This window comes from Rhinoraja longicauda, chromosome 4, assembly GCF_053455715.1.
Source record: "Rhinoraja longicauda isolate Sanriku21f chromosome 4, sRhiLon1.1, whole genome shotgun sequence".
Taxonomy (NCBI): Eukaryota; Metazoa; Chordata; class Chondrichthyes; order Rajiformes; family Arhynchobatidae; genus Rhinoraja; species Rhinoraja longicauda.
In genome coordinates, this window is record NC_135956.1 from 84,376,281 (window position 1) to 84,398,413 (window position 22,133).

General features: G+C 44.3%; 1 protein-coding gene across 3 annotated transcripts in view; it reads right to left on the bottom strand.

The window, feature by feature from the left end:
* The window catches only part of l3mbtl4 (L3MBTL histone methyl-lysine binding protein 4), a 262,599-nt gene that overhangs the window by 203,266 nt on the left and 37,200 nt on the right, over window positions 1-22,133 (bottom strand). For all 3 annotated transcript variants that reach the window (XM_078398236.1, XM_078398234.1, XM_078398235.1), the window contains one exon: window positions 1,620-1,752. In XM_078398236.1, the coding sequence (XP_078254362.1) occupies window positions 1,620-1,752 (133 nt within the window). The remainder of the gene's footprint in view (window positions 1-1,619; window positions 1,753-22,133) is intronic.

Consider the following 22,133-nt stretch of genomic DNA (forward strand, 5'->3'; position numbering starts at 1 on the left):
TACTTTATCACTCCGTTGGATTACCTCTGCTAAAAATAAACGTACCCGGGATTGGATTGCAACAAAAGTGAGAGAGGGCAGGGGGTGGGGGATGATAGTAGTAGTGGCATCAACATTTTTTTGAATGACTTGCAAAAAAACAATACCTGGTTTCTCACCTCGGCCATACGGAGGGATGTGGCACCACACCAGAGTCCAAAAGAAGTGTAGGAAACAAAGCTGCAGATGCTGGTTTAAATCGAAGGTAGACACAAAATGCTGGAGTAACTCAGCGGGTCAGGCAGCATCTCGGGAGAGAAGGAATGGGTAACGTTTCGGGTCGAGACCCTTCTTCAGACTGATGTCAGGGGAGGGGGAGGGACAAAGATAGGATGTAGTCAGAGGCAGGAAGACTAGTGAGAGAACTAGGAAGGGGGAGGGGATAGAGAGGGGAAGCAGGGACTACCTGAAGTTAGGGAAGTCAATGTTCATACCGCTGGGGTATAAACTGCCCAAGCGAAATATGAGGAGCTGTTCCTCCAATTTGCACTGGGCCTCACTCTGATAATGTAGCAGGCCCAGGACAGAAAGGTCAGATTGGGAATGGGAGGGGGAGTTATTTTTGTGGACATCAGTGGACATTTTTACTGTTTACTTTTATAAAATATAGCTGCCTAGAATCCATCAGACTGCTTTGTGGTCAACCCTGTATCCAAAATGTGCATTTATATTTCCTTATCAAGAAATACTTGCAAACAGAATCTTCAAGAAATTGGTTTCTCATTCCAATCCAGGAGATCAATTAGTTACAAGCATGACCCTCTCCAGAAAGAAAATGGAGTAATATGTTATGTCAGTTTATTGAAATCCCAGTTGTGGAATTTAATTTCAGTTAATACTCTGGGTACTCTGAAGTCCAGAATATTAAATAAAATTAAATTCCACAACTGGGATTTGAATACTGGCCTCAGAATTTTCAACTTCTGGATTACTAGTCCAGTAATCTAATTCTGCATCATCATCATATCCAATTATTTTTTAGGATTATCCATTTGGGGAGATTACAGATTAATGGAGGAATAATTGAGTGATCTAATAACCAGGGAAAATTAAGTAGGTCTGTTAGGACAAGAGTGATAGGTGAAAGAGATTTTGTGCAAATTGGCATACAAGCAGCAAAGTTTTTAGCCACCTCCAAAACAGACTGTAAAAAGAGAGAGGCTTTCGACCATGGTGCTGAGCTAATCAAGACTAGAGTTGAAAAAGCCTTGGTTGAGGAATAATCATTAAATAATCACTCTTCAAAATTTAATAGAAAAATTTTACTGACGATATTAGCTGAAATATTTGTTTAACTTTTGATTCTCCGTTATGTATATTGCCACTATTCATGGGTATTAGTCACAAACACACTATTTACCATATGCACAGCTTTTGCAACAGGCTTTGGAAAACACAGAATGTGCATTGGGAGAGGTGCCATGCCCAATAGCAAATGGCAGCGCAGTCATTACAGGGGGGAAACTGGCTCGAATAGGTGGGTTTTATCAAAATAAAACTGAGATTCATGTCAATGTAGGTTAGAAATTATGTAAAATTGAATACTTATCTACATTGATCACTGTTTAATGTTTGCCTACCTTGAGCATTAGTAGCAACGCTGTATGCGTTTCTCATTCCAATTGTAGATTTAGCAGCAATCTGTGCACTAGTTTCAGCATCCTGTTCTTCAGTGCTGATGATCTCCAGAGCTCCAAATTCATTCATTTGAAACTAATAAGAAAATTAAAGATTTATTACAATGCAAAAGAAAATAAAAGTTTGCAACCAGTAAAAATAAGAACAGTGATTGAAAAAAAATGGTTCTGCATAAATGGTTCTGCAGAAACATTGGTACTGGCAAGTAGATAGACAATAGAAAGGCCATTCGGCTCTTTGAGCCAGCACCGCCATTCAATGTGATCATGGCTGATCGTTCTCAATCAGTACCCCGTTCCTGCCTCCTCCCCATACCCCCTTACTCCGCTATCCTTAAGAGCTCTATCTAGGTAACTTTTTATTACACAAGAAAATGGTTTGTAAATCAATACATGCAGATGACAAATTAAGTTCAAATCGGAAAATATTCAGCCAATTCTGCCTTTAGCAACATTCAAGAATTATTTATGCTAATATGCATTTATACATTGAATGAAAATTAATTTTCCCATTGTATTCTGACATTTTGTTTTCAATTAGCATAATTGAGGTAGTGATCAGAATTTAGTTAATATAGCATAGTAATGGAAAAGAACAAAGATAGTACAGGAATAAAGATTCTAAATTAGGTTAAGACCAATTTTACGAGTTCAAGAAGTGGCCAAAAGGAAACAACTATTTGAAGGTATATCAGTCGTAGAGCTATGGGAAGCATTTAAGTGAGAAAGTCAAAGTGTTCAGGATAAACCCTGTAAAAAGGGTGGAACTGCCAAATCTAGAGCCCTCGCGTGGAAAGGCGCACAGAGGAAATGGCAAGGCAAAGCAGAAGTTTATGCAAGACAAAAACATATATTCAGCTGAGCTTCCTGCCATTTCTAGACAATAGACAATAGGTGCAGGAGTGGGCCATTCGGCCCTTCGAGCCAGCACCGCCATTCAATGTGATCATGGCTGATCATTCTCAATCAGTACCCTGTTCCTGCCTTCTCCCCATACCCCCTGACTCTGCTATCTTTAAGAGCTCTATCTAGCTCTTTGAATGCATTCAGAGAATTGGCCTCCACTGCCTTCTGAGGCAGAGAATTCCACAGATTTATAACTCTCTGTTTTTCCTCATCTCTGTTCTAAATGACCTACCCCTTATTCTTAAACTGTGGCCCCTGGTTCTGGACTCCCACAACATTGGGAACATGTTTCCTGCCTCTAACGTGTCCAACCCCTTAATAATCTTATATGTTTCGAAAAGATCCCCTCTCATCCTTCTAAATTCCAGTGTATACAAGCCAAGTCGATCCAGTCTTTCAACATAGGAGTAGGAATGAAATTCAAATGTAGGAAAGCAGAGGCTCTGAAAAAATACCAAAAGTAGCAAATTATCCAGAATTATTTTCAAAATCATAAGATAACTAAACTCAAGAGTAAATCCTATTAGGGAGCTCAAATCTAATCTAATTGTGGAGGCACGGATATACTGTAGGTACTGTAGGTCCTTGATGAATGCCTTGAGCCTGTCTTCACAAACAGGGGGATGGTGCGATGTCGTAGTTGATGACGGTGGATGTTAAATATTCTATGGTCTAAGCATAGTAAGAGTAATAGTGTGAAGGTGCTTAGAATGTTATAAAGTGGATTAATCACCAGGCCCAGATGAAACATACTCCAGGCTGTTAAAAAGCAGCAAGTGGGAACACTGCAGAGGCTCTGAATGTAATTTATTAATTATCATTGGCTAAAGAAGTAGTGCCAAGGGATGGGAGAACTGCTAATGTTGTACGGTTATTTAAAAAGATAGGAAAAGATTAGTTATTAACAAGTTAGTTTAACTTCAGCGATGAATAGATTATTGTAATCAGTTTTGAGGGACTGCATAAACCTTTAAGTGGAAAGACTGATTAATCAATGTCAGTCAGAACAGATCTCTTTGTTAAGAGAAGGCAGTTTAAAATTAAATACAATTTTTTTGAGGTGGTAACAAGCTGGCCTTTGAGGGCTGTGCATTTGATGTAGTCATCAAAGATTTCAGCCAAGATTTTAAGAAGGTCCCACATGGTAAGCAGCATTAGAAAGTAAAGGGCCATAAATTCACAAGTTGTAGGAGTAGAATTAGGCTATTCAGACCATCAAGCACTCCAACATTCTGATGGCTGATCTCTGCGTCCTAATCCCATTTTCCTGCCTTCTCCCCATAACCCTTGACACCTGTTCTAATTGAAAATTTGTCTATCTCTGCCTTAAAAATATTCACTGACTTGGCCTCCACAGCACTCTCAGTACTGATGCGATTGCACCAGAGGTGGTCCATAGAAGACATGATAATAGACAATAGACAATAGGTGCAGGAGTAGGCCATTTGGCCCTTCGAGCCAGCACCGTCATTCAATGTGATCATAGCTGATCATTCTCAATCAGACATATATGTCATGGCCTGAAAATTGTTGATGAGGAAAGAATAGATAAGCGAGAAGGCTAAAGGGAAATATAAATCAGGGTGTATAAAATTAGGAGATCAAAGAGAGGTTTTTGGGGGGCATCTGGAAAAGTTAGGAACTCAAAGGACTGAGTGGCTTACTGGATTACTTCAGAATCAACCATGCAGCATTGGTTTGACATCACTATTTAGCCAGATCGAATAAGGGTGATGGATTTTCTCCCTTTAAGAGATTTGTGATATGTGTAACAATCGGAACGGTCCTTCCATAGGCTACTGCCTGATTCATCCCCATTGTGGACAATGAAGTTTGTCCATGGAGCTGATGTGTGATATTGCTGAGAACTAGCTCCTGCATTCTCTATCCTACTCTCTCCTCTATCTACGTACTTGAGTTTGATTTGCTTGTATTTATGTAGGGTATACAGTGCATTCAGAAATTATTCAGACCCCTTCACTTTTTCCACATTTTGCTACGTTACAGCCTTATTTTAAAATGGATTAAATTCTTTTTTTTATCCTCAATTGACACACAATACCCCTTAATAAAAAAGTGAAAACAGGTGTTTCGAAATTTTTGCAAAGTAATCGCCCTCAATAGCAAGAATATCCTTCCTCAAATTTGGAGACCAAAACTGCACACAGTACTCCAGGTGCGGTCTCACTTGGGCCCTGTACAACTGCAGAAGGACCTCTTTGCTCCTATACTCAACTCCTCTTGTTATGAAGGCCAACATTCTATTGGCTTTCTTCACTGCCTGCTGTACCTGCATGCTTCCTTTCAGTGACTGATGCACTAGGACACCCAGATCTCATTGTACGTCCCCTGTTCCTAACTTGACACCATTCAGATAATACTCTGCCTTCCTATTCTTACCACCAAAGTGGATAACCTCACACTTATCCACATTAAACTGCATCTGCCATGCATCCGCCCACTCACACAACCTGTCCAAGTCACCCTGCAACCTCATAGCATCTTCCTCACAGTTCACACTACCACCCAGCTTTGTATCATCTGCAAATTTGCTAATGGTACTTTTAATCCCTTCATCCAAGTCATTAATGTATATTGTAAATAGCTGCGGTCCCAGCACCGAGCCTTGCGGTACCCCACTAGTTACTGCCGGCCATTCTGAAAGGGACCCATTTATCCCCACTCTTTGCTTTCTGTCTGTCAACCAATTTTCTATCCATGTCAGTACCCTACCTCCAATACAATGTGCTCTAATTTTGCCCATTAATCTCCTATGTGGAACCTTGTCAAAGGCTTTCTGAAAGTCAAGGTACACCACATCCACCGGCTCTCCCCTGTCAATTTTCCTAGTTACATCCTCAAAGAATTCCAGAAGATTAGTCAAGCATGATTTCCCCTTCGTAAATCCATGCTGACTCGGAACGATCCTGTTACTACTATCGAAATGCTCCGCAATTTCGTCTTTTATAATTGACTCCAGCATCTTCCCCACCACTGATGTCAGACTAACTGGTCTATAATTTCCCGTTTTCTCTCTCCCTCCTTTCTTAAAAAGTGGGACAACATTAGCTACCCTCCAATCCACAGGAACTGATCCTGAATCTAAAAGAACATTGGAAAACAATTACACATCAAAACTATAGTTCGTTTAATTTTTAAATGGGCAATTCAAACTTAATCACATTAATTCATGTTGCCAAAGGCAGAAGTTGGCTGGGATCCTGCTATACTACACTCAGAGATTAGTGGATATATGGAACAAGCTGCCAGAGAAGGTCATTGTGGTAGGTACTATAACATAGAAGCATAGAAAATAGGTGCAGGAGTAGGCCATTCGGCCCTTCGAGCCTGCACCGCCATTCAATATGATCATGGCTGATCATCCAACTCAGTATCCCGTACCTGCCTTCTCTCCATACCCCCTGATCCCTTTAGCCACAAGGGCCACATCTAACTCCCTCTTAAATATAGCCAATGAACTGGCCTCAACTACCTTCTGTGGCAGAGAATTCCACAGATTCACCACTCTCTGTGTGAAAAAAAACGTTCTCATCTCGGTCCTAAAAGACTTCCTCCTTATCCTTAAACTGTGACCCCTTGTTCTGGACTTCCCCAACATCGGGAACAATCTTCCTGCATCTAGCCTGTCCAACCCCTTAACAGCATTTATAAAGGCACTTGGACAGTAACATGGATCGGAAAGCTCAGATGGATGTAGGCTAAATACATACAAATGGGCCTAGCTTGGGTGGGGTAACTTGGTTGGCATGGACAAATTGGGCTAAAGGGCCTGTTTCCATGCCGTGTGACTATGACACAATGAATGGCACAGTTAATGGAAGCAAAGCTAACATTGTCCTTTTTTTTGTCACAATACCTTTCCAAGCATCAAATGGAGATGTAGTGAATCAAACAGTTCATAGTTCGCCACCAGATAACCAAGACAGTCACAACTTTAAATCTGACATCAAAATATAATTGAATGGCGTAGTGATAAGAGCAACAAAATAAGTAACTTAATGTATAAGAAGATAACTGCAGATGCTGGTACAAATCGAAGGTATTTATTCACAAAATGCTGGAGTAACTCAGCAGGTCAGGCAGCATCTCGGGAGAGAAGGAATGGGTGACGTTTCGGGTCGAGACCCTTCTTCAGACTGATGTCAGGGGGGCGGGACAAAGGAAGGATATAGGTGGAGACAGGAAGATAGAGGGAGATCTGGGAAGGGGGAGGGGACGGGAGGGACAGAGGAACTATCTAAAGTTGGAGTAGTCGATGTTCATACCACTGGGCTGCAAACTGCCCAGGCGAAATATAAGGTGCTGTTCCTCCAATTTCCGGCGGGCCTCACTATGGCACTGGAGGAGGCCCATGACGGAAAGGTCAGACTGGGAATGGGAGTTGAAGTGCTCGGCCACCAGGAGATCAGTTTGGTCAATGCGGACCGAGCGCAAGTGTTCAGCGAAGCGATCGCCGAGCCTGCGCTTGGTTTCGCCGATGTAAATAAGTTGACATCTAGAGCAGCGGATGCAATAGATGAGGTTGGAGGAGGTGCAGGTGAACCTTTGTCTCACCTGGAAAGACTGTAAAAATAAGTAACTTGATTGATTCTAATTATTCAGAATCTATGCAAGAGGCATTCAGGCAATTCAACTCTTCAGCCCTTTGCCGGGATCATGACAGAAGGCTCCTCGTGGCGATCCCCGGAAATGACGACACGATGCACTCTGTAACGCATCGGGCGACCAATTCTGTCAACATGGTTGACGACGGCAAATGCCAACAGCGAGCTGTGTCGTCTGACACACGAGCGAACGAGGCCCTTTGCCAAATTCTTATCCAGCCCTCCCTTTGAACTCAACAATTCTACCTCCACTGTATGGTCTTGGATCCCAAACATTCACTCTGTAAAGATTTTTCCTCAAATCAGACACAGGAAATTTTTACACGATCAGTTCCAATGATGAGACATTGACGGGAGCCAACTCCTGTGGGCAGTTAGGTCCCTGTAAAACACAGCATGATATTTATTGATGCAGGTATCACAAAATGCTGGAGTAACTCATCAGGTCAGGCAGCATCTCAGGAGAGAAGGAATGGGTGACGTTTTGGATGCAGGGATTTGTCAAAATCTCTTGCAACATCCACCAATTGGGATTTTACGTCAAGCAAATTTTCCAGGAAGTGTCATGATGTTTATACTTTATGGATAAGTTATTGCTTCTTCCAGCTCAATAGGTTAACCAGTTTTCATTAATCTGGAAAGAGTGCAGAGAAGATTGACGAGGATGTTGCCAGGACTCGAGGGCCTGAACCGAAGGGAGAGGTCAGGCAGACCAGGAATGTGTTCCTCGAAGTGCAGGAGTCTGAGGTGATTTAGAGAGGTGTATAAAATCATGAAGGGAATAGATAGGGAAAATGCACATAGTTATTTTAGGGAATCAGGAACCAGAGGACATAAGTTGAAGGTGAGAAGGGAAAGATTTAATAAGAAGCCGAGGGTCAGCTTTTTCACATAGAGTGTTGAACGAACAGATTTAGATTTTTTAGATTTTAGATTTAGATTTAGAGATACAGCGCGGAAACAGGCCCTTCGGCCCACCGAGTCCCCGCCGCCCAGCGATCCCCGCACATTAACTCTATCATACACACGCTAGGGACAATTTTTACATTTACCCAGTCAATTAACCTACATACCTGTACGTCTTTGGAGTGTGGGGGGAAACCAAAGATCTCGGAGAAAACCCACGCAGGTCACGGGGAGAACATACAAACTCCGTACAGACGGCGCCCGTATTCAGGATCGAACCTGAGTCTCCGGCGCTGCATTTGCTGTAAGGCAGCAACTCTACCGCTGCGCCACCGTGCCGCACAGATGGAATGAGTATGTGGAACAAGCTACCAGAGGAGTTGAGGCAGATACTATAACAACATTTAAAAGACACTTGGACAGGTATATGAATAGGAAGGGTTTAGAGGGATATGGACCAAACACAGGCAGGTAGGGCGAACATAGGATTCTTGGTCGGTATAGGCTAATTGGGCCGAAGGATCTGTTTCCGTGCTGCATGATTCTATGATTTGGTTCCTCAAAATACAGATTATTCACTCATACGAATGATCCTATCACCACCATACACTGAATCTCTCCGACAAGAATCTATAAGATATCTCACTAATTAGATATTTGGTACACTAAAATAATATTTCCAAAATGTGGTTGTCATTGCCACAGCTATTATATATCCCAGATGCTTGGCCTGTTTAGCATATTAACAGGAAAACTGAATGTTTTTTGTGTTAATAATGAGCTACACTCACCATAGCGTGTGAACTGGAAAAGAAACGAGCCTGAATTCATAATGCTTGGTTGAGTATTTACACATCCCATTATATTCAACATGACTCCAATTTTTTTCATGAAATGTTCCTTTTTTCACCAATTTATACAGAAATAATTCATCTCAAAACAAACCAATGACGTTTTGAGCAAATTGTATGCATTTTTGTTTCAGTAATAAGGCATCAATGCATGATGTTCATTTATATAAACATAGCACAAAAAGTAAGGAAATTTGTGTTTGGTAGATTATTTCTTTGTTGTAACAATGCTTCTTGGCAATAAATCCTATACCGTTGGAAAGCCTGTTTATTTCCCTTTTAAATGGTGCCACATTTGTAAGGAACATGCATTTGTGGGATGAGCAGCAGAGCTGAGTATGTGGGTTGCGCCCATGAAAAATCTGCCAAATAGATGCAGGAGTAGGTCATTCGGCTCTTCGAGCCAGCACCGCCATTCAATATGATCATGGCTGATCATCTAAAATCAGTACCCTGTTCCTGCTTTTTCCCCATATCCCTTGATTCCTTTAGCCCTCAGAGCTATATCTAACTCTCTCTTGAAAACATCCAGTGAATTGGCCTCCACTGCCTTCCGAAGCTTGCCTAATTTAAGAAAACATATATTCCCTGCCAACTAACATTCTAATGATGTATCACTCCCAGCAGCTTGGACAATGCATTTAGTTGGTGTTAAAACAAATAATATTGATTTGAATTGGTTAATGTGCATATACTGTGCAAATGCTCATTGATCCCTCATGACAGCTTGGATGGAGAGCATGCAGTCAGTGTTGTACATCACATAAACAAGCAGATGGCCGACAAAGTGCACAATAACCATCAAGCACCTATTTATATCAATCGTACAGTAATTCCATTTTATTGACACACAATGGGCAATTTACCGTGGCATATTAACCTACTAACCTGTATATCTTTGGGATGGGAAAAAACTGGGACATTCAAAGGAAACTGCACAGTAACCGTGCACAAAATCATGAGAGGAATAGATCGAGTAGATGCGCAGAGTCTCTTGCCCAGAGTAGGGGAATCAAGGACCAGAGGAACATAGATTCAAGGTGAAGGGGAAAAGATTTAATAGGAATCCGAGGGGTAACTTTTTCACACAAAGAGTGGTAGGCGTATGGAACAAGCTGCCAGAGGAGGTAGTTGAGGCTGGGACTATCCCAACATTTAAGAGACAGTTAGACAGGTACATGGATTGGACAGGTTTGGAGGGAAATGGTCCAAGCACAGGCAGGTGGGACTAGTGTAGCTGGGACATGTTGGCCGGTGTGGGCAAGTTGGGCCGAAGGGCCTGTTTCCACACTGTATCACTCTATGACTCAATGACTCCAATAGATAAATATTACATACACATCCCACACAGATAAAACCAGAGGTCAGTATTGAGCCTGGATCACTGGAGATGTGAGCCAGCAGCTCCATTAGCTGCATCATTTTCCTTCCTGTGTAGGAAGAAACTGCAAGTCTGGTTTAAACCGAAGATAGATACAAAAAGCTGGAGTAACTCAGCAGGTCATACAGCATCTCTGGAGAAAAGGAATAGGTGACGTTTTGGGTCTGAAGAAGGGACTCGACCCAAAACGTCACCTGTTCCTTTTCTCCAGAGATGCTGTCTGACCTGCTTAGTTACTCCAGCTATTTGTGATAATCTTCATTTTCCTCCCTAATGTGCTAGAAACATAAAAAAATAGATGCAGGAGGAAGACATTTGGCCCTTCGAGCCAGTTCCGCTGATCACAAAGATTACAGAATGTGAAAAGTAAGCAACCAAAACATCTAACCACAAAGTAGTCTTGAGAGATTTTAAATAGGAAAGCCGCAGTCAACCCCAAACTAGAAAAAAAGTTCAATACAGCTTGTGCTGTGTAGGATCATCAATCAGATTAAACTGTGATGTACATGAAATTATTCCTGATCACGTCTATTTTAGTTTCATTGATGATGCAAAGTTTAATTAAATGTAACAAAGTTTGCGATGAAATGTAAAAATATAATAAATAAAAATAAAAATATAATTACTGTAAGTGACTAGATGTATAATATTTTCACCAAGCTTAACAAGTGTCAGGCATTTTTTTCACCATTTAATATAAATGTAAAAACAGATATTAAACTAACACTAAATCTTGATATAGACAGTATAAGAAAATAACTGCAGATGCTGGTACAAATCGAAGGTATTTATTCACAAAATGCTGGAGTAACTCAGCAGGTCAGGCGGCATCTCAGGCAGCATCTCAGGAGAGAAGGAATGGGTGACGTTTCGGGTCGAGACCCTTCTTCAGTCTGAAGAAGTAACTCTTTCTCTCCTGAGATGCTGCCTGACCTGCCGAGTTACTCCAGCATTTGATATGGACAGTGTTCAACTTAAGGAATTATCTGTCTTCACTAAGGAAGATACAAGCAATCTCCCAGATGTTCTAGTGGGTGACGGAGGAACTGAAGGAAATCCACATTAGGCAGGAAATGGTGTTGGGTAGACTGATGGGACTGAAGGCTGATAAATCCCCAGGGCCTGATGGTCTGCATCCCAGAGTACTTAAGGAGGTGGCGCTAGAAATTGTGGACGCATTGGTGATCATTTTACAATGTTCTATAGAAACTGACTTGGACGGTTGTGTGAGTGGGCGGATGCATGGCAGATGCAGTTTTATGTGGATAAGTGTGAGGTTATCCACTTTGGTGGTAAGAATAGGAAGGCAGAGTATTATCTGTATGGTGTCAAGTTAGGAACAGGGGACAGGGGACATACAACGAGATCTGGGTGTCCTAGTGCATCAGTCACTGAAAGGAAGCATGCAGGTACAGCAGGCAGTGAAGAAAGCCAATGGAATGTTGGCCTTCATAACAAGAGGAGTTGAGTATAGGAGCAAAGAGGTCCTTCTGCAGTTGTACAGGGCCCTAGTGAGACCGCACCTGGAGTACTGTGTGCAGTTTTGGTCTCCAAATTTGAGGAAGGATATTCTTGCTATTGAGGGCGTGCAGCGTAGGTTTACTAGGTTAATTCCCGGAATGGCGGGACTATCATATGTTGAAAGACTGGAGCGACTAGGCTTATATACACTGGAATTTAGAAGGATGAGAGGGGATCTTACTGAAACATATAAGATTATTAAGGGGTTGGACATGTTAGAGGCAGGCAACATGTTCCCAATGTTGGGGGAGTCCAGAACAAGGGGCCACAGTTTAAGAATAAGGGGTAGGCCATTTAGAACTGAGGTGAGGAAAAACTTTTTCAGTCAGAGAGTTGTGAATCTGTGGAATTCTCTGCCTCAGAAGGCAGTGGAGGCCAATTCTCTGAATGCATTCAAGAGAGAGCTGGATAGAGCTCTTAAGGATAGCAGAGTCAGGGGGTATGGGGAGAAGGCAGGAACGGGGTACTGATTGAGAATGATCAGCCATGATCACATTGAATGGCGGTGCTGGCTCGAAGGGTCGAATGGCCTCCTCCTGCACCTATTGTCTATTGTCCATCTTATGACCATGCCTGATCTATTGTTAAGACACAAGAGACTGCAGATGCTGGAATTTTGAGCAAAATACAAAATGCTGGAGCAACTCAGCAGGTCAAACAGCACCCCGGGAAGACAATGGACAGGCAATGTTTCGGGTTGGAATCCTTCTTCAGACTTCTTAAATCAGTATATAAGCTTCTCCTCACCTCGAGTGCCCCCTAAAATTTTCCTTTTTTTTCTCTGTAACCCAACAAACAAATGAATGCCAAAAGGAAATCTCAGTAAAGACTTGAACACATAAATTGTGCAAATATCTCTAAACAACAGATTGATGCACTTAAGATTTGGTCCTTCAGTGAACTTGCTAAACGGAAGGCAACTTATGTCTGCCTGCTCAGACATAAGTTGCCAACCCAACAGATTGCTCAGCATATCCAGAATGGGAAGCTTATTCCCTGAGCACAGTTGCAAGAAACTGATAAATTAAAACAAGGCTCATATTTAAGAATTCAGTATCTCGTTTCCCTACCAGCTGCATCATTTTTTGTGATGTTTCTGATTTTTGGAGTTGAGAATCAGTGTAACCCGATCTTCATTTTAAACAATCAACATGCCTCTATCTCAAGCTTACAGTATCACATGGATACATTGTTCAATTGGCCATTTTAATCAAAGGACATTCCCACTCGGAATCGTTGCTGCTTGGATCATGTGATAGGAATGGAATTAGGCCATTTGGCCCATTGAGTCAACTCCGCCATTCAATCATGGCTGATCTATCTCTCCCTCCTAACCCCATTCTCCTGCCTTCTCCCCATAACCTCTGACACCCATAATAAGCAAGAATCTATCTATCACTGCCTTAAATATATCCACTGATTTTGCCTCCACAGCCTTCCGTGGCAAAGAATTCCACAAATTCACCACCCTCTGACTAAAGAAATTTCTCCTCATCTCCTTCCTAAAAAAACGTCCTTTAATTGTGAGACCTCTAGTCTTAGACTCTCCCACTCGTGGAAATATCCTCTCCACATCCACTCTATCCAAGCCTTTCACTATTCTGTACGTTTCAATCAGGTCCCCCCCTTCATTCTTCTAAACTCCAGCGAATATAGGCCCAGTGCCATCAAACGCTCACCATATGTTAACCTACACATGCCTGGGATCATTCTTGTAAACCTCCTCTGGACTCTCCACATCCTTCCTCAGATATGGTGCCCAAAATTGCTCACAATATTTCAAACGCAGCCTGATCTGTGCCTTACAGAGCCTCAGCATTACATTCCTGTTTTTATATACAAACCCTCTCGAAATAAATGCGAGCATTGCATTTGCTTTCTTTACTACTGATTCGACTTGCAGATTAACTTTTTGGGAATCCTGCACCAGCACTCCCAAGTACCTCTGCACCTCTGATTGAGACTCAATTTTGTACACTGCTGTTCTGTCCACTCCCAGACCCAAGACAGAAACAGATAAAAGAAAATAAAGTATTAATCAATAAACAGAGGAAACATATTATGCCTAAGTATACTTAGTAAGATCATATTAATTAAACTCGAAGGTATTTATTCACAAAATGCTGGAGTAACTCAGCAGGTCAAGCAGCATCTCAGGAGAGAAGGAATGGGTGACGTTTCGGGTCGAGACCCTTCTTCAGACTGATGTCAGGAGGGCGGGACAAAGGAAGGATATAGGTGGAGACAGGAAGATAGAGGGAGATCTGGGAAAGGGGAGGAGAATAGAGGGACAGAGGAACTATCTAAAGTGGGTGAAGTCGATGTTCATACCACTGGGCTGCAAGCTGCCCAGGTGAAATATGAGGTGCTGTTCCTCCAATTTCCGGTGGGCCTCATGGAGGAGGCCCATGACAGAAAGGTCAGACTGGGAATGGGAGGGGGAGTTGAAGTGCTCGGCCACCGGGAGACCAATTTGGTCAACGCGGACTGAGCGCAGGTGTTGAGCGAAGCGATCGCCGAGCCTGCGCTTGGTTTCACCGATGTAAATAAGTTGACATCTGAAGTAGCGGATGCAATAGATGAGGTTGGAGGAGGTGCAGGTGAACCTCTGTCTCACCTGGAAAGACTGTTTGGGTCCTTAATTAAACTGATTAGTATTAAGAATTGTCAAAGTAAATATTTTACAGGATGATGATTTATAGTACCATAATGTACCAAATCAGAGGAGTTTGAGGTAATATATATAAATACAAATCATGAATCTTAAGGATTGTCAAATTCCACATTTTTATTTCATGCCATCTGGAAATGAGAAATGAGCTTTGTTTAGCATCATAAATAACAATTGGGCATTAATAATGTCTCAGGAAATTGCTTACTCTTAATGATATTGGAGCTATTTGAGAGCAAGCTAAACCCAGGCCTTTTAGCACCATATTAAACACAAATGTTTATGATTTAGGCTATTATGCAATAGTAGAGATATCACTAATACAGGTATCAGTAATATTGAGTAATATTATGAGTAATATGATACGAGTAATATTACATTCTTGTTTCACAGATTCACAGACACTGTGCAGCTGTGGCATGGCACAGTGTTGCAAAGGTAGAATTGCTGCCTTACAGCGCCAGAGACCCAGGTTCGATCCTGACTATGGGTGCTGTCTGTACCGAGTTTGTACTTTCTTCCTGTAACCGCGTGGGTTTTCTCCGGGTGCTCCAATATTCTCCCTCACACCAAAGTAGTACAGGTTGTAGGTTAATTAGCTTTGGTAAGTTGTAAAATTGTCCCTAATGTTGGTTAGTGTACGGGATGATCACTGGTTGGCACGGTGGACAGAGGGCCAGTTCCCACACTGTATCTCTAAAGTCTAAAGACTAAAGATGCCAACTTTTTGTGTGATTGCTTTGATCAAACACAAACTATCATCACAGGGGATTACAGTACATCTTCACAGATAAAAACAGCACTTTTGGCTTTCTACATAACCTGCATTAGAGAATATGTGGTAAGAAGTTATGAGTTACAAGAAAAATCAAATGCTGAAAGGCAAGAAAGAGAAAGTAGCACGTGACAAAAATAGGAACTAAATTACAGAACAAAATGCCACTATCCAGCTGAAAGAAGAGGAAGCAGGAGGAAACAACTCCAGTCATAGGGAGACGGAAATACAGAAGCATGAAGTCAGATACGTTGGTGTACGTACATGAAGTATATTATATGTCGTAATTATAGTTTCCTTCAACCATATGGCATACAAAATCAGCCAACAGCGAGGCATCAATCCTGGAAGAACTCAATGTATTCTGTAGGAAAATAACTGCAGATGCTGGTACAAATCGAAGGTAGACACAATATGCTGGAGTAACTCAGCGGGTCAGGCAGCATCTCAGGAGAGAAGGAATGGGTGATGTTTCGGGTCGAGACCCTTCTTCAGACTGATGTCAGGGGAGGGGGCAGGACAAAGATAGGATGTAGTTGGAGACAGGAAGATAGTGGGAGAACTGGGAAGGAGGAGTGGAAAGAGAGGGACAGAGGAATTATCTGAAGTGCAATGTATTCTGTGCACGTTTCGAAAGGGAGGACACCAATGTGCCTTTCGGACCTCCAAAGCACCCAATGGTATGGTAATCTTAGTCTCCAAGGCCAACAGCATAAAATGATTAATTAAGATGACCCCCTCGGAAAGCACCTGGACCTGATGGTGAACCTGAACACGTTCTCAAAACCTGTGTGAACCAACTGCTGGAGGTTTTGCAGACATCTTCAAGCTCTCATTAAGATCCATGGTTCCCACCTACTTAAAAAGGGCATCAATAATGAACGGTCCACAATCAGGGCAAATTGGCAACAACACTTCCTCCATGATAACCATCAGCGCAGTAGCTCCTCAGAGCTGTGTGCTCAGCCCCTGCTCTGCATACTCTCTATGACTGTATCGCCAGACACAGTTCCAACTGCACAGTTCCAGCTGCAACCAATAACGGTTGGTGCAAACAACAGCACCGTTATTTGACAAATTGTGGGTGATGATGAGTCGGAGAAGAGGAGGGCGATTGAAAATCTGGCTGAACGATGCCAGAGCAAGCAACCTTGCTCTCAACGTCAGCAAGACATGGATCCCTTGCGCTGGAAAGATTGGGTCATCATCTTTGATGTGTGGCACAGTGCAAGGTCTTGTTGGAATATCCCAGATCCATCTGGGAAAGTCTTTGCCATCTCTGGCACCATTCTTCTCTGCAATACATTGATATATTGTGGCAAACTCGTTAATCCATCAATTGGGTATGGCAGACTACCACTGAAGGAGCTGAAACAACTCCTGTAGCTCATCTTTTCAGGATGTTTGACGAAATGGTCAATGTGGCATTTTCTCAACGGCTCTCTGCCTGATCTCTGAACAGGTTGTCCATGTTGACCAAGAACCCAGGTAAAGGCTTTTGTCACTGAGTAACACCTTTCTCCAGTCTTCAGTCATCATATCATATCATATATCTACAGCCGGAAACAGGCCTTTTCGGCCCTCCAAGTCCGTGCCGCCCAGTGATCCCCGTACATTAACACTATCCTACACCCACTAGGGACAATTTTTACATTTACCCAGCCAATTAACCTACATACCTGTACGTCTTTGGAGTGTGGGAGGAAACCGAAGATCTCGGAGAAAACCCACGCAGGTCACGGGGAGAACGTACAAACTCCTTACAGTGCAGCACCCGTAGTCAGGATCGAACCTGAGTCTCCGGCACTGCATTCGCTGTAAAGCAGCAACTCTACCGCTGCGCTACCGTGCCGCCCAAAGGTTGTGCACTTAACAACAACTGGGACTTGAAGTTGGTGCAAAATCTGGCGACTCTGTATAGTGTTTATTCTTCTCAGATTTTTCTTCATGAGAGCAGTTGGAACTTGTTTCTTCACAGGTCTTCTGGCTATACGACTGACTCCAATGTGGCATCGACACATGGTCCTTTAGCTTATTGAAACTTCTACTGCCTCCAAATCTTTCCATCAGGGCATCCCGTATCTTTCTCGGATCCTTCTTATTTTCCCAAATCAGCAAGTCCTCATCTCTTGGAATCAACTTCCCTTTGCAGCTGCATCAGTGTTGTCCTCTTGGGCAATACTGATCCATTTAGGATCCTTGCTTGGCAATTCTGGGTGCAGAAGCGTGGCTCATTCCTACCAACTTTGCGATCTCTCGCTGTGACTTTGAGCAATATTGACGCAAGGTTATGATCTTTGTTTACCTCCAGGAGTGATTTCCATTTTGTGATTTGCTTGATATCAATTTTGTGAATTGTTTGACGAGTTCTTCTGAAATGATGATAAAACAGTGGGACGCAATACATTCCATGCTGGTGTAAGGTTGTTATTTTGTCTTTAATTTTGAATGTGGTCGGTTTTAAATACAACTAGCCGGGTGTGGATCCGTTGGGCCCAAACCTCTCCTGCGGGCCTAACAACCCCCGTTGTGTCCAAACCTCTCCTGTGGGCCCGGCCACCCCCGTTGGGTCCAAACATCTCCTGCGGTCCCAGCAAGGAGCCACTTACTACGGCACCCGGGTGGCCAGCAGCAGGAGAGCTCTCCTCACCCCCCCCCCCCCCCCTTCGGCCACCAATCACGTAACTCGGGCGGGTCCCACCCCCCTTCGAACGGCAACCCTCTCCCAACTGTGCACGCGCAGATCCGGCGGCCATCTTACGTAAGTATTAGATCAATGTGCCCCAACTGCGCACACGAGGACCCGTTTGTTCTACACATGCACGGGCCCGTTTGTTCCGCACGCGCAAGCGGATCCGGCGGCCATCTTATGTAAGTATTAGATCAACAGGCCCCAACTGTGCAGACGCGAACCCATTGGGTTCCCATTGTGACGTCGCACACACGGACTCGTTGGGTTCCAATTGTGACATCGAACACGGCTGACGGGCAGGGCAAGTGGAAAAGGGATTTATTAAATTTAGAAAGTGATTTATTAAAGTTTAGAAAGTGAAAAGCTTTTAAAATATAACAACCATTTGACCCACAGGGCAATGGTACGGTGGTCGTAAAATTGTTGCGCTACGATGTACTGTTTTGGCTGTATTCAGGAACATACAAAAATGTAATATATATACGTACAAACAAGATGAGCGTTTTAGTAATATATAGATTAAAAATGGTGGATATAGAAACTCATCCAATGAAAAAAAGTAGCAAAAACAGCCCGTGGTTCAATTAGTTTTCACAAGGATGTACATTTCTCAATAATCTAATTTAAGACATTGTTGTTGATTTCCATTCTAAATGCTCAAAAATTTAAAGTGAGGCAAGCCGAGCTGGATTTTTTTTCCCTTAAAAAATAAACTTTATTCATAATAGAAAATATATACAATACAAAAACTAGTCCATCTTGCCATACTCAGTAGTGTTCACACCTAGCTTTAACAAAACCCGCTTGCCGTTCATGTGGCCCCATGGAATGATAGCCCTTCCCCTGTTTGTGTGTGCCAGGCGGCTGAAGGTCATCCCGAGGCGCCGCAGTGATACCCGACCGCAGGCCTGGCTCGCCGCCGGGGGACCGGGAACCCTCCTGGAGAGTGAAGACGCCGAACCTGGCCCCTGTTCTCCCCGTGGACCAGAGAGGATGCAGTCAGAACAAAGCAGACCGGCTGTGGGAGGCAGTGCAGAGCATCTCGATGGTGGTGCGGGTCGCCGGAGGCCTAGCAGCAGCCTGGGATTTGGCTGGATCGGGCACTGATCCAAAAGGCGGCATGCATGGACCAGACACGGCCTGCAGCTGCACGGAGCGGTTGTGCACTTAACAACTGGGACTTTAAATTTTTGCCAAATCTGGCGACTCTGTATACTGTCTCAGTGTACTACTGCTAATACACTTGTACTGTATTTGGGATGCTTATCTAAGATGTAACTAAGTGCTTATGTATAGTGATATCTGTACTGAACTGTATACAAAAATTAATTTCACTGTACCTCGGTATATGTGACAAATAAAATACCGTTGACTAAAGTACCATTGAATTGAATTGAATGTTCAGAGGAATGACCCTAGACTGTGGTCCTCCTTCACCGAGCCTTGGCTTTGGTTGCACCAAGCTTCAGCTAGTCCCTTAGCACGTACCCCAACAGTCTGAAATGGGCCAGTCGGCAATGTTCCTTGATGGACATCTCACTCTGCTAAGAGATCAACAAGTTTTGGGCCGACCAAAGAGCATCTTTCACGATTTCACTTTTGATGAGCACTTCGAGCAGCACTTGAAGTCCGTCTCCAAATGTGTCCCTGGGAGACAATAGACAATAGGTGCAGGAGGAAGCCATTCGGCCCTTCGAGCCACCACCACCATTCAATGTGATCATGGCTGATCATTCTCAATCAGTACCCCGTTCCTGCCTTCTCCCCATACCCCCTGACTCCGCTATCCTTAAGAGCTCTATCTAGCTCTCTCTTGAATGCATTCAGAGACTTGGCCTCCACTGCCTTCTGAGGCAGTGAATTCCACAGATTTACAACTCTCTGACTGAAAAAGTTTTTCCTCATCTCCGTTCTAAATGGAGCAGCCAGTAAATCAGAGTCCTGTGTTAGGGAGCTGCTCGCGAGCTGAAGTTAACACGCCGATCAACACCCCACCCTATCACACCAAAGTTGGATGTGTGTTGAAAGATGAAATCAAGCTGATTCCCCTCACCTGGGAGTTATATAGTGAAGTCCAATGAGGCCGAAAGGTGACTGCCCTGAGAGTGGAATCCCACAACTGGGATGCTTTCAATGAAAACAGTTTAAGTGTTTTTGACAATCAGATATATTTGAAATGTATTATAATTGTTAAGAACAATTTTGCTATTTTTAGAGATACAGCATGGAAACAGGCCCTTCAACAGTTCAACAGTTCAACAGAGCTTTATTTGTCATTCGGTACCAAGGTACCGAACGAAACTACATAGCAGTCACACACAAAAAAGAACACAAGACACATGACCCCAACACAAACATCCATCACAGTGACTCCAAACACCCCTCACTGTGATGGAGGCAACAAAACTTCCACTCTCTTCCCCACGCCCACGGACAGACAGCTCGTCCCCGACCGACCCGCACAGTCCCCGCAAGGGGATGGAAGTCCCCGCGGCCGAGTCGCACCGGGCGCTCAGACGTCTCGCGGCCGAACCGGGCGGTGGAAGGCCCCGCGACCGAGCTGTGCGCAGCTAAGTCCCGCGGCCAAGCCGCACCGGGCGATGTTAGGCCCCGCGGCCGAGCCGCACCGGGCGATGGAAGGCCCCGCGGCCAAGCCGCACCGGGCGATGTTAAGTCCAGCGGCCGAGCCGCACCAGCGATGAAAAGTCCCGTGGCCGAGCCGCACCGGGCGATGGAAGGCCCCGTGGCCAAGCCGCACCGGGCGATGTTAAGTCCAGCGGCCGAGCCGCACCAGCGATGAAAAGTCCCGCGGCCAAGCCGCACCGGGCAATGTTAGGCCCCGCGGCCCGGGCACTGTTAAGTCCAGCGGCCGAGCCGCACCAGCGATGTTAGGCTCCGCGGCCGAGCCGCACCGGGCACTGTTAAGTCCAGCGGCCGAGCCGCACCAGCGATGTTAGGCCCCGCGGCCGAGCCGCACCGGGCGATGGAAGGCCCCGCGGCCAAGCCGCACCGGGCACTGTTAAGTCCAGCGGCCGAGCCGCGCCGGACGATGTTAAGTCCAGCGGCCGAGCCGCGCCGGGCAATGTTAAGTCCAGCGGCCGAGCCGCACCGGGCGATGGAAGGCCCCGCGGCCGAGCCGCACCCCGCGCCATGAGGAAGAGACCTAAAAGAGAAAGGTTTCCCCCACCCCCCCACCCACACCACCACCCACACCATCACCCCCCCCACCACCCACACCACCACCCCCCACACATACACAACCAAAACAAAAAAAAACCCATCCCAACACCGACACACAACAAAAAAAAGAAGGAAAAAAGACGAACAGACTGCTAGCGAGCCGCAGCCGTTAGGCGCCGCCACTGAGTCCATGGTGACCATCGATCACACGTTCACTTGTTCTATGTTATTCCACTTTCGCATGCTACACACTAGGGGCAATTGACCGAAGCCAATTAACCTACAACCCTGCACGTCCTTGGGATGTGGGAGGAAACGGGAGCAACCGGGAAAAACCACACAGTCACCAGGAAAATGTACAAACTCTGCACAGACAGCACCCAAAGTTAGGATGGAACCCAGATCACTGGCATTGTGAGGGAGCAACTCCATCGGTGCACCACTGTACTGCCCTAGATTGTGCTAAATCTAAACATCTATTTACTAAAACACTCGTTTGTTTGTTTGTTTGTTTGTTCCTGAACTACAACCAAAATGGTACAGGATAGCGCAACAATTTTAGGCCCACCTTACCCACCGTCGTCCCTTTGGAGGTAATGGAAGAAGTTTCATTGAAATCGGTGTTATATTTTTAAAGTTATTCACATTTTAAAGTTTAAATCTATCTCCTAGGGAGGGGGGAGGGGGGGGTTGAGGGGGATGGAGTGGGGGGAGGGGAATGTGAGGGGAGGGGGAGGGAGGGGAGGAAGAGGAGGGGAGGGAGGAGGTGAGGGGAAGGGGGGAGGGGAGGAGAGGGTGCTGCACCAATGCAAGAGAGGTTTGGGCCCAACGGGTCTAGTATATTTTTATTGGTCTAGTATATTTTTATTATTTTTTTAGTTTTGTAAAATCAGGACTAAATAACACCTTTTTCCCAGCTAATCAGGCCTTTTACAAAATTGGCACTCTG